The 12,453-nt window shown below is 40.7% G+C and overlaps 2 protein-coding genes across 9 annotated transcripts in view; one reads left to right on the forward strand and one right to left on the reverse strand.

Annotated features, from left to right (window-relative positions):
• Window positions 1–1,147: 1,147 nt before the first annotated feature.
• TLR2 (toll like receptor 2) overlaps window positions 1,148–12,453 on the forward strand; it is a 52,957-nt gene continuing 41,651 nt past the window's right edge. Inside the window, exons 1-2 of one of the 4 annotated variants that reach the window (XM_033133658.1) lie at window positions 1,171–1,287; window positions 7,592–10,866. In XM_033133658.1, the coding sequence (XP_032989549.1) occupies window positions 7,608–9,965 (2,358 nt within the window). In that variant the 5' untranslated portion in view covers window positions 1,171–1,287; window positions 7,592–7,607 and the 3' untranslated portion in view covers window positions 9,966–10,866. Of the gene's footprint in view, window positions 1,288–1,507; window positions 1,659–7,591; window positions 10,867–12,453 lie in introns of those variants that run through there. The other 3 variants (XM_033133657.1, XR_004425541.1, XR_004425539.1) reach the window with 3 other exon arrangements.
• RNF175 (ring finger protein 175) overlaps window positions 11,388–12,453 on the reverse strand; it is a 32,850-nt gene continuing 31,784 nt past the window's right edge. For 2 of the 5 annotated variants that reach the window (XM_033133661.1, XM_033133663.1), the window contains one exon: window positions 11,477–11,676. In XM_033133661.1, coding sequence (XP_032989552.1) covers window positions 11,619–11,676 — 58 coding nt within the window. In that variant the 3' untranslated portion in view covers window positions 11,477–11,618. Of the gene's footprint in view, window positions 11,677–12,453 lie in introns of all 5 variants that reach the window. The other 3 variants (XR_004425543.1, XM_033133660.1, XM_033133664.1) reach the window with 2 other exon arrangements.

The following is a 12,453-nucleotide window of genomic DNA, read 5'->3' on the forward strand; positions in this document are numbered from 1 at the left end:
GTTCAGGAAACTGTATGGAAAAATCAGACTGCCCCCTCAAGTTCACATTCATGCCTATTGATTAAGTTTACCTGAGGGTTGAACCTGTAATGAGAATTAGGAATGTGGAATAAGGTAAGAGAAGGAGCCTGGATTTAGGGTAAAATTCTGGCTTCAATTCTAGCGAGAATACTTCCTCAGACTCCAATCTCAATTTGTGGAAATCAAACGCAATTATGAAGATGGAATGTAGTTTATTAATAATAAGGCAGTTTCATTTTTAACTGGTGCTAGTTTGTTTCCCTTATACACACTCTTCACTACGTGAGATAAACTAGTTTCTGTGGCAATGAAGAAAACCAATCTAAGCCAGTTTTTGGAATTACTTACCTTGAGAAGCAGGGATGGAATGGAGCAAGGGAAGGACTTGGGTTCGAAATCTCAGTATCTGTGGGAGCCCCACATCTCTTTATGGTGAGACTATGGGTAGGATGTAGGTACTGGAAATAGTGCATCAGTAGGGACTCCACGGGACTAAAACGAACGAACAAACAAAAAACCTGGCGCTGTCCTTACCTGCTCCTGAAGCAAAATCTTGCTGTATTGATCTGGTTAGTGATTGGCGACCATTTTTAACCCGGAGAGCATAGACTTGCGGGAGGAAATGGACCCTGGAGATATATTAGCCTGCGAGTAAGTGTTGAAAAGGGGGGATGAATGAGAAGCATGAGTCACTACGAGCCTGGCTTCCAAGGATGGAAAAGAATTGGAGAAGTGGAGTTTAAAGGTGGTATGCTTCGGGTAATGTATGGCCTGGATGCCCGAGGCTTCAAGAAAACACTGGTTAGATAATCAGTCTTTTCTTTGGTTGCGAAATCTGCCTGTGGGTGTCGGGAAATGCCACGCAGGGCTTCCAGCATCTCAGTTCCCTTTTTCCTGCCCTGTAACCCCCAGCCATCACCCAGCGCCTTCCTGTGACCCGAGCCCAGCACAAGGTGGAAATCGGGGCAGGACCATTGCGCGCCGACCCAGGACCAGGCAACCTAGATCACAGCCACCTGACTGAGCCTAGGGGGAAGGACACGGGCGCAGTGGATCCGGGCACAGCCTCCACCCCTTTGCGGTGGTGAGCGCTGGGCGAAACGGGCAGTTCCTTTGCCCGAGAAACAGGGGCGCTCTGCCGCCCCTTTACCTGCCCCCCCACCCCTCCACCCCCCACCCACCCCGACTCTCTTCCTGGGCGGGGCGGGCCCCCTTGGGAGCCAGAGCCAGAAGGCGCTGCCTGGTGGCGGCTCCTTCAACTCCAAGGTAAGTCCGGCGCCGGGCGAAAGTCCGCTCCACTGGCCCCTCCCTGATCCGGCCCAGCGCGGCTGGGGCACAGGGGAGGCGCGGCCTCCGAAGGGGCGCCAGGGATCCCTGCTTCCCAGTGGGCGGCACCGGCACCCGACAGAGCGGGCGGGGAGAATACCCGGCCCCCAGGGCCGTAGACGCTCGGCAGTCCAGTGTGCACGGCCCTGTGGCGAAAGTGAACACGCGGAGGCCAGCCTTCGGGAGAAACGGGCCACCCAGAAAAGGACCGGAGCACCCTTCCAGCCTCGGAGGCCCTTGGGGCCGCCTCCGGGAACTTCCGCTGGGCTGGGCTGCAGGCTGCAGGTGGCTGCGTCCCCTGAGACACCGAGGTGGGCAGTGACCCCTGCCTTGTACTCCCGTTTCCTGGTTCCCTTAGGGCCGCCCTCCTGCCATTGGTTCTGTGCGCCAGCCCTACCCCCGCCTGGGGTGATGTGGACCAGGGAAAGGCTTTCAGGCTTGTTTGTACTTGTGTGTCCTGCTGGGGGTTTGTCTGCGCTCACTGGTTACCGCTAGGACCAAACTTCGAAAGGTTGAATTTTGGTCGCTATGGCTCAGAACTGGGAGACGTTCGGGACTCTCGCTCCCTAACCCCGAGCCTTGCCTCTGCTTCGGGGTGGGCTCCAAGCCCCCTCCGTGTATCTTCATCCTTAGCATTTCTGAGCTATGACAGATACGATTATGTTTAATCAGTTCTGGTTAGAACATAGAGCATTTATTTAAGCAGAGACAACTTTTTAAAGTAAGGATGCTTTGAAGTTCTCCTTATAACTTCCTCACTTCCGTAAATGAGACCTTGTGTTTAGAACTTAAGCGCAAGCCAGGATAGTGTTTTTTACTGACAGAGAGAGGAGAGGGAAGGGAAGGGCAGAGAAGTGGAAAGGAGAATTCAAATCTAAGGTGATCCAAATCTTGCAGAAGGTCTGAACTGCACTTTACTAACTTAGATCTTTATCAAAAAGCAGCTGGTACGTAGAGTGTGCCCAGATTTGAAAGTGGAGACCACAAAAAGGGAAATGGCAAACATCCTGATTATTTGAAAATGACTTACTCATCAATATTTTAAGTTTCTTCCTATTCTAAGCAAAGAACATTTAAACTTTTTATCATGTATCCATTTTATGAAAATTGTCAGTTGACAGCATGTTTTGGAAGTTTCTAAACTATCAGTTATTTCTTTTTGCATTTCAAAAAAGAATTTGGCTTGACTGATTAAATATCTTGTTTTGATTTTAATGATTGAGCATAGTTTATCATACATAGCATCTTGTGTGTGATCTCTTCATAAAGACTTTTTTTTTAAAAGATTTTATTGGGGGAGGGGAATAGGACTTTATTGGTGTACTTCCAGGTCTTTTTCCAAGTCAAGTTGTTGTTCTTTCAATCTTAGTTTTGGAGGGTGCAGCTCAGTTCCAGGTCCAGTTGCCTGTTGTTAGTTGCAGGGGGCGCTGCCCACCATCCCTTGGGGGACTCCAGGAGTGGAACAGGCAACCTTGTGGTTGAGAGCCCACTGTCCCATGTGGCAATCCAACCGGCAGCCTTCGGCATTAGGAGCACTGAGCACCAACCGCCTGAACCACCAGGCCAGTCCCTAATAAAGATCTTTTAATAAAAGATCTTTAAGTGTAAGTTGTATTTACAAATACTTCTTCCAAATAGTAGGCTTGCTTGTCAAAATTGTGTTTCCTCCGTAATATCACTTAAAATTTACATTACTTTTTTCTCATTCTGAAAAGCCATGTCTGAGTTTTTGAATGCTGGTTTTTTTCTCTTACCTATTATGTTTTTTAAAAATTCAGTGTGGTTTTTTTTTTTTTTTTTTATTTCCTTGAAGCCTACTCTTACTAGGTTCCTTTCCCATATTGCTGAAGGACATGTTTTTGGGTACTTCTTTCAATGAGCATCTCTGGATAAAAAAGATCTTTTATTTTTTGAATGTCTGAAAATGTGTATATCACATTTGTTCTCGAATGATCATTTCAGTGGGTATGGACGTCTGGATTGACAGGTATGTTTTCTCAGCACTTTGAGGATATTGTTGCATCATTTTTGGGCCAGTTGAGAAATTTTTGCTTGGGATTCAATATGCATTTATAATCTGGGAACTTACATTTTTATTTAATTCTGAAAAATTCTTAGTTATTATATCTTTTAATATTTGTATCCACCTGCACATATATGGCGGCCTGGGGTTCTGATTTCTTACAGGAGATTTCTAGTAGGCTGGCTTTTTTCCTGTACATAGCTTTATGAAGACTCAGTTCTCTACAGTGCACTGGCTGTGAGTCTCTTCTCCACTCCTGTTTCACTAGATATTACAGCTCTAGCCCTAAGGTGGATTTCTGGTTGTGGTTTCACTGTGAGCCACTGGGCTTCAACTTCCTCCCTATTCTGGATCAGCAAATAGATGTCTGCAGCACAAGTCGCCTCTAATGCTAGGTTTAGTTCTCAGACTTCTATCTTCTTCTGGGTCTTAGACCAGTCATTACTCACTACCCTGTCAGCTTCCTGAATTCTTTGAGCAGATGATTTTTATACTTTGTGTAGACTCCCAATCCTCATTAGATATGAGTCTATGCAGTCTAACTTGAGCTGTCGCCCTTCCCTTTCTCAATGTCTTACTTTGAGTTCTCTGCCCTAGCTGTAATGTATTGGGGAACCGAAAGGAAAGAGAAGTAATTCTGATCATAAATATAGTTTTAGCATCATCAATAATTATTATTGTTTAAAACTCACCATGCTATAGGTACCACCTAATAATTGTATGAAATAGCCCAAGATCTCGGCAGGCTCAGAAGGTGGTATTAGTGAATTCTACCAAAGGAAAGGAAAGGAAATTTATAGGGCAGTTTTTAACTTCTGAATGTAGATGCAGAAATTCTAAATAAAATATTAGTAAATAAAATCCAGCAATATAAAGGATAACACATCAGACTGACTTGGGTTTATTGTAAAAATGCAAGATTTTCTTAACACTAAAATTGATTAATGTAATCACCAGTGTTTAATTAATGGGGTAAAGGAGGAAATTAATATTATTATCTCAATAGATACAGGAGGAAAAAAAGAATTTGATAAATTCAACATTCAGTAATCAAGAAAATGAAATAAAAGTATAAGGATTGTAAAAAGAAATAAAGCCATTATTATATCTGGGTGATACGGTTGCATACATAGAAAATTTTTTTAAATCTACAAACTGTGGAATTACTAAGTTCAGCAAGGCTTCTCAATACATGGTAAATATGTAAAATTTAAACATATAGATGTATATGTCACATTTCAGTACCTAATACTATTTTAAAGGTTCAAAAGTATCGAATGCCTAGGAACACCCCTCACAAAATACGCTCAAGACCTGTGCAGAAAACCATACGATAGTATTGTGATAAATTAAAGAAGACTTAAGTAAGTGGAAAGATATATTATGCTCAAGGAATGGAAGATTCAGTATTGTAATGATGTAATTCCCAAATTGATCTGTAGATTCATGGCATTGCCAGTCAAAATAAACAGGCTTTGTTTTTGATACTGATAAGCTGATTCTGTAATTTATAAGAATATGCAAAGGGCCCAGACTAACCAAGACTCAGATGAAGAAGAATAAGAAGGAAGGACTTGATCTCCTAGATATTAAGATATGTTATATATTTAATACAGTGTGTTACTGATAACAAGGACAGACACATAGACATTGAATCAGAATAGAGAGCACTGAAACAGACCCATCTCTATGAGGACATGTAGCTGTTGGCAAAGATAATATTATTGATTGTTCCCCAAAATGATCTTTTAAAAAAATGGTGCAGGATCAATTGAGTATCCTTATTGGAAAAAAAAGAATCCTGTGTGCTACTTCAAATATTAATCCCAGGTAGATTGTAGGCCTAAAAGTGAAAGGCAAAGCAATAAATATTTTAGAAAATAATAAAAAGAATATCTTTATTATAATGTAGGAAAGATTTTTTAAAAACAGGCCACAAAAATCACTATTAAAAAACAAAATAGAAAATTTAAGAACAATTGTTCATCAAAAGATTTTGCTAAGAAAGTGAAAAAGCAAACCACAGAGTGGAAGAAGATATTTGTAACACATATATCTTCCATTTCCAGAGTATAGAAAGAGCCCCTACAATTTAGTAATTGTAATAATAATTACAGTCATGTGCCACATAACATTTCAGTCCACAATGGACCACATATAGGATGGTGGTACCATAAGATTATGATGGAGCTGAAAAATTCCTATCACCTAGTGACATCGTACCTGTTGTAATGTTATAGTGTAACACGTCACTTGTGTTTGTGGTGACACTGGTGCAGACAAATCTAGTACAATGCCAGTCATATAGAAGTACAGCACATACACTTATGTACAGTACCTAATACTTGATAATGATAATAAACGACTATGTTCCTGGTTTATGTATTTACTATACTATACTTCTTATTGTTATTTTCGAGTGTACTCTTTCTACTCATAAAAAAAAACAAACACGTTTGCTGTAAAGAACTGTGCTGTGTTCTGCGGGCAGCAGCCTCGTACATCGCGTGTTTACCATGTCTCTTGATGGCATCATTTTCTCTTGTGCTTGATTTAACCTTGTGTTGTTTTCTATAGTAACGTGCTGTACAGACGTGTAGTGTAGGAGCAATAGTCTAAACCGTACAGCTTAGGTATATAGTAGGCTTTGCCATCTTGGTCTGTGTAAGTACACTCTATGATGTGCGCACAACAACAAAATTGCCTGACGATTATGAAATAATGGTTTATCCATACTATAAAATGCTGTGATCCATTGGTTAAAATCAGAAATGTCTTTATGTACTGACATAGAAGGACATCAAGGTATATTTTTAGATGAGAAATGAAAATCTAGAATAAGTATGCATGGTATGACCCCATTTATCTAAAAAAGACTGGAAGGGATAGAAAGCAGTGGCATTGGTGTGCCTGTAAAATATCTGGGTGCAACGGCAATTCCATTCCCAAACCAAGTATGTATTAACATTATGTACATTTTAATTTTCTGTGCTTATAAGTTATAGCCTAGGCTATAACTTTATAATCTCTCAGATTCTATGGGAACATGGGAATGCAGGAAATTAGTGTTATCCATAAAAAGTTTTGTTCTTGGGATTAAATTTAATTTTTTGTGTGGAGTTAATGCAGTGAGCAAACACATAGGAATACAGAAACAAGGAATGAAGAAGCTACCCTGTTTCCCTGAAAATAAGACCTAGCTGAACCATCAGCTCTAATGCTTCTTTTGGAGCAAAAATAATATGTTATATAATGTAAGACTGGGTCTTATATTAAAATAAGAACAGGTCTTATAATAATTTTTGCTCCAAAAGACACATTAGAACCCATGGTTCAGCTAGGTCTTATTTTCAGGGAAATATGGTAATATATCCCAAGAAGGATATAGGGCCCAGAAGGTGGGCAGAGAGAAAGTGTCGGATTCATGGTTGAAAGAATTAGCAGTTGTGGAGAGTGTGCAGACAGCTTGACTTCCCCTACATTCATTCGAACAGCCTCTCGAGATGCAGGCACTGCTTTCTGCCTTCTCTGCAGGAAGAGAAGGTTCTGAAGGTCTGATTGTCCCTCAGCCCAGCAAACCACCTGTTCTGCCTGGGGTTCCCAGCATCCCTCATGCCTGCTAGCAGTAGGTGCTAGACAGGGTTGACAAACAGGGGACTTTTTTCTTTTGGTCAAAGAGCCTGTCTTCCTGGAGCTGCATTCTGTGTATAGTTGTCCAATGAGATCTGGGGTTTGGCTCTGAGGTCTCTTAACTCTTAGGAGCATCAGGCAAAGTGGAGACATGCTTAATATATAAGAAGGTTTGAGATGCGGGAACAGGTGATTGTAAATCCATATGGTTAAGCTTAGCCCTTTTTTTAAGTTGCTTGCTTGTTCATTCTTCTATTCATTCATTTACTCATTCTTTCAACCCATGTTAATTGAGTCCTGCTATGTACCCCCAAGTGGTATTGCACTTTTAACTCATTGCACAGCAGCAGTGTATCTAAGTTAGTGTTGCTAGATGTGTCAGGGAATTCATTTTTATCCTCATTCATACATTCCATTTGCCTTGGTTATTTCCTGGTAGTTCTCTCTCTGTCTCTGTCTCTCTGTCTGTCTGTCTCTCTCTCTCTGTGTGTGTGTGTGTGTGTGTGCTGCACCTTACAAAACGTTTCTCAAGAACTGAAATTACAATATGTGTCAAACACAACCACTCATTTGCGCTTCTTTTACTTGTAGGTTGAATCACGGGACAATGCCTCATGCCTTGTGGACAGTATGGGTCTTGGGGGCTATAATCAGCTTGTTTAAAGAAGGGGCCCCTGATCAGCCTTCTTCTCTGACTTGTGACCCCACCGGTGTCTGTGATGGCCACTCTAGGTCTTTAAACTCCATCCCCTCAGGGCTCACGGCAACTGTGAAAAGCCTCAACCTGTCCAACAATGAGATCACTTATGTCAGCGACAGTGACCTGCGGAGCTGTGTGAACCTCAGGTTTCTGAGCCTGGAGTCCAACAAAATTAACACAATAGAGGAAAATTCTTTTTCCTCCCTGGGGAGCCTCAAACATTTGGACTTATCCCGTAACCTCTTACTTAATTTATCATCCTCCTGGTTCAGGCCCCTTTCTTGCTTGACATTCTTAAACTTACTGGGAAATCCTTACAAAACACTCGGGAAAGCATCTCTTTTTTCTCATCTCACCAATTTGAGAATCCTGAAAGTAGGAAATCCGAGCACCTTCACTGAGATTCAAGAAAACGATTTTGCTGGGCTAACTTTTCTTGAGGAACTTGAGATTGTTGCTTCAAATCTGCAAAGGTATGAGCCAAAGAGTTTGAAGTCAATTCAGAATATCAGTCATCTGATCCTTCATCTGAAGCAGCCTGTTTTCCTCCTGGATATTGTGGTAGATCTTTTAAATTCTTTGGAATATTTGGAATTGAGAGATACTCATTTGAACACTTTCCGTTTTCCAGAAATATCCATCAATGAAACTAATACATTGACTAAAAAGTTCACATTTAGAAATGTGGAAACCACTGATGAAAGTTTTAATGAAGTGGTGAAACTGTTGAGTTCTGTTTCTGGAGTGTTAGATCTGGAGTTTGATGACTGTACCCTTAATGGAGTTGGTAATTTTGACCTACCTCTTTTGGATAGAATTAAAGATGCAGGTAAAGTAGGGACGTTAACAATACGGAGGTTGCATATTCCATATTTTTACTTATTTTATGACCTGAGCAGTATATATTCATTTACAGGAAGCATTAAAAGAATCACAATAGAAAGCAGTAATGTTTTTCTGGTTCCTTGCTCACTTTCACAACATTTAAAATCATTAGAGTATTTGGATCTCAGTGAGAATTTATTGGTTGAAAACTTATTGAGAAACTCTGCCTGTGAGCATGCCTGGCCCTCCCTACAAACCTTAATTTTAAGGCAAAATCATTTGACATCATTAGACAAAACGGGAGAAATTTTGCTTACTCTGAAAAACCTGACTAACCTTGATATCAGTAAGAACAATTTTCATCCTATCCCTGAAACTTGTCAGTGGCCAGAAAAGATGAAATATTTGAACTTATCCAGCACAAGAATACGTGATTTAACCTCTTGCATTCCCCAGACTCTGGAAATTTTAGATGTTAGCAATAACAATCTCAATTCATTTTCTTTGCTTATGCCACAACTCAAAGAACTTTATATTTCCAGAAATAAGTTGAACACTCTACCAGATGCCTCTTTCTTACCCATGTTACTAGTCATGAGAATCAGCAGAAATACAATAAATACTTTTTCAAAGGAACAACTTGATTCCTTTCAAAAACTAAAGACTTTGGAAGCAGGTGACAACAATTTCATTTGCTCCTGTGAATTCCTGTCTTTCACTCAGGAGCAGCAAGGCGTGACCCAGATCCTAATTGACTGGCCAGAAAACTACCTGTGTGACTCTCCATCCCATGTGCGGGGCCAGCGGGTTCAGGACACTCACCTCTCCATTTCCGAGTGCCACAAGGCAGCTCTAGTGTCTGCTGTGTGCTGTGCCCTTTTCCTGTTGATCCTGGTCACTGGGGGGCTGTGCCACCATTTTCATGGACTGTGGTACATGCAAATGATGTGGGCCTGGCTCCAGGCCAAACGGAAGCCCCGGAAAACTCCCCACAGGGACATCTGTTATGATGCCTTTGTGTCTTACAGTGAACAGGATTCCCACTGGGTGGAGAACCTCATGGTCCAGGAGCTGGAGCACTTCAACCCTCCCTTTAAGTTGTGTCTTCATAAGCGGGACTTTATTCCTGGCAAATGGATTATTGACAATATCATTGACTCCATCGAAAAGAGCCACAAAACTATCTTTGTGCTTTCTGAAAACTTTGTGAAGAGTGAATGGTGCAAGTACGAACTGGACTTCTCCCATTTTCGTCTCTTTGATGAGAACAATGATGCTGCCATTCTCATTCTTCTGGAGCCCATTGAGAAAAAGGCCATCCCCCAGCGTTTTTGTAAGTTGCGGAAGATAATGAACACCAAGACCTACCTGGAGTGGCCCACTGATGAAACTCAACAGGAAGGGTTTTGGTTAAGTTTGAGAGCTGCAATAAAGTCCTAGGTTCCTTCATTAAAGGCCAGTCTTCGCCCGGTGGTGGTCTTTATCGCAGTAATTGTAACTAAGTCCATTCCGCCACGGCTATTGTATATGTAAACTACATGAATGTACTGTCATTTGAGGACTTGCTTACTAAAACTACTAAAACTTCAAATTTGATCTGGAGTGCTGTTTTATAAAAACTGCTACAAGATTGGAAAAAAAGATGGTTTGGGGTTTTTCTTTATCCTAGGAGATAATCATGATCTAAGTCCATTACTGATTTCTGAATTCTCTGTAGCCGTTGGTTTTGTTCATCAGGAAATAGCACATATGAATAGAAGACTTCAAGTGAAATGTGTCGGTTAGCTTTCTGCTAGCGGATTCATCCACATCCACAGACAGAGGGCATCCTGGGCACTACCTAGCTCTCCTCTCTGTGTGACTCCTCTCATGATCCACAAGGCAAAATATTTGGGTCACTCAGCCAAACTTGTTGCTATCCCTAGAAAAAAGTGTTGTGTGTCCCCATCGAACTTTTTTTGTGGCAAGACACGAAATACCTAGAAGGTATGTTTTCATGTGAACTGGTCTGTCTGTCTGACTGGGTTTTGGATAGGTTTCTCTAGCCACTCGAGAGAGAGTACATAACACAAGATCCAGTCAAATATGTCTTCCCACGAAAATCAAACTAGCGAAGTAAATAAAATGTTCAGTTTAGAAGAACTTAAAAGAAGCCTGTCATATCGCTGACTCTGAGCTTCCTCCAGGCTTCGTCCGTGAAGTTGTAATTAATATCTAGTTACTCTGGCTCTCAACCCTGTTTTCTAGTCTGTCTCCCCTGCATCATGGTGCTTTCTTTTTTATTTGAAAAGTCTCATTTCTGATTCTAAAAAGGCCCTCCACCTTTTTTTTTCCCCCTGAAAATTTATACTAGTACATTCGAGCTAAATAGGTTTTTAAACAAGCATAAAACCTAGAGGTTCCTCATAATGACTCAAACTATTTGACACGGTCATTTAAAAGATAGATACTACCTCCATATGTTCATTTTTATAATTTAGATTTAATAATACATTACATTGAGTGTAATTAATGCATTAAACTTAAAATGTAAGAGCTATTTACTGATTGGGTGTGACTTTCTTCTTAAGCTGGGAACCATATGTGGAAGGAAATGAACCTCCTCTGACCCTGCTCCATTTTCAGCCAGAGCGGGGTTTGTGTGGTTAATTGGGCTCTGGAGTCGGAAAGACCTGGGTTAGTAGATGTGTATCTTTGAACAAGTGACTTAACTTAACCCAAAATATTTCCCTGTTCTTGAAATAGGGATAATAATATTGAGATCATCGGGTGTAATGTAGACATTAATGGACAGCAATGTAGCGAAACCACTGAGCCTACGCCCCTTGGTTACCATTTCCTCTGGTGGGGTGAGGAGAGGACCTATGAGAGTGGGATGGGAACCGCGGGGCGCTGGCACGGCATGACCAGGGCGCCTGCAGTAGATTTTAGCTGCCATTATTATTTCCCAAGAGGTGATTCGTCTCCTTGTATACTATGATTTCCAAAGGGGTATTTTTCTGTTATGAGTACTGGGGGGATCGTTGTTCGCAGAAAAATAACCCAAAGAAATAAGTTCATGAAGTGCAAAACAGGCTTTGGCCCTTGAGACAGTCACATAGTGTTTCTTCTGTCTTGTGCAAACTCCTGGGAGAGTGTTAACAGTACCAACCTAAGAAAAAAATGGAGACGTTCAGGAGAATGAAACTTGAGCAGATGCCACAGAAACCAATAATGGGATTTTTGCTTTACTTTTCCATTTCCTACGTTAAATGCAATGTTAATTATCATGAGAACCAGACACATTTAACTTGGGTTTGATCTGTAGATTGAATTTCAGTCATTTAAACAGCAATAGAAATAGCTTCATAGTTGATACATTTAAAGTAATGTTTTCCAAATAATTTTTATTTTTCTCATTGAAAATGTTAAACATGTTCACTGTAGAAATTTTGGAAAAGAAATAATAAGAACGTATAAAAGAAAACAATAATCAGCTCTTATCACTTCACCTTCAGATAACCACTGGTAACTAGTGTATAGCATATATATATATATATATATATATATATATCTTCATAAAACTGGGATTTGATTTTAAATAGTTAAACTGCCTAAAGAAAAGAGCATCTTTGTTTTTTTTCTGGGATTGTTTAGTTATTATTATCTAATGTTTCTGAACTCTGAGGGTCATTCAGAATTCCATACAGATACATATGGTTTACTTTCCCAGGGTTTTAGAGGGTTCTGAAAGCTGGCCGCAAAAGATAAGTGGCAAATATATCAGAGGTCAATAAAAGGGCTCCATGTACAGAAGAAAAACTAATTTTCAGTGCTTTATCCTACTGTGAGGTTTCTTACTTGTCAGTAGACTAATTTTGTCTCCTTAACACATGCCTGGTATGTAATATTGAATTGTTGAAATGTTTGCTGAGTAGAGAAATAAAGT

Source organism: Rhinolophus ferrumequinum, chromosome 18 (genome assembly GCF_004115265.2).
Source record: "Rhinolophus ferrumequinum isolate MPI-CBG mRhiFer1 chromosome 18, mRhiFer1_v1.p, whole genome shotgun sequence".
NCBI classification, from domain to species: domain Eukaryota; kingdom Metazoa; phylum Chordata; class Mammalia; order Chiroptera; family Rhinolophidae; genus Rhinolophus; species Rhinolophus ferrumequinum.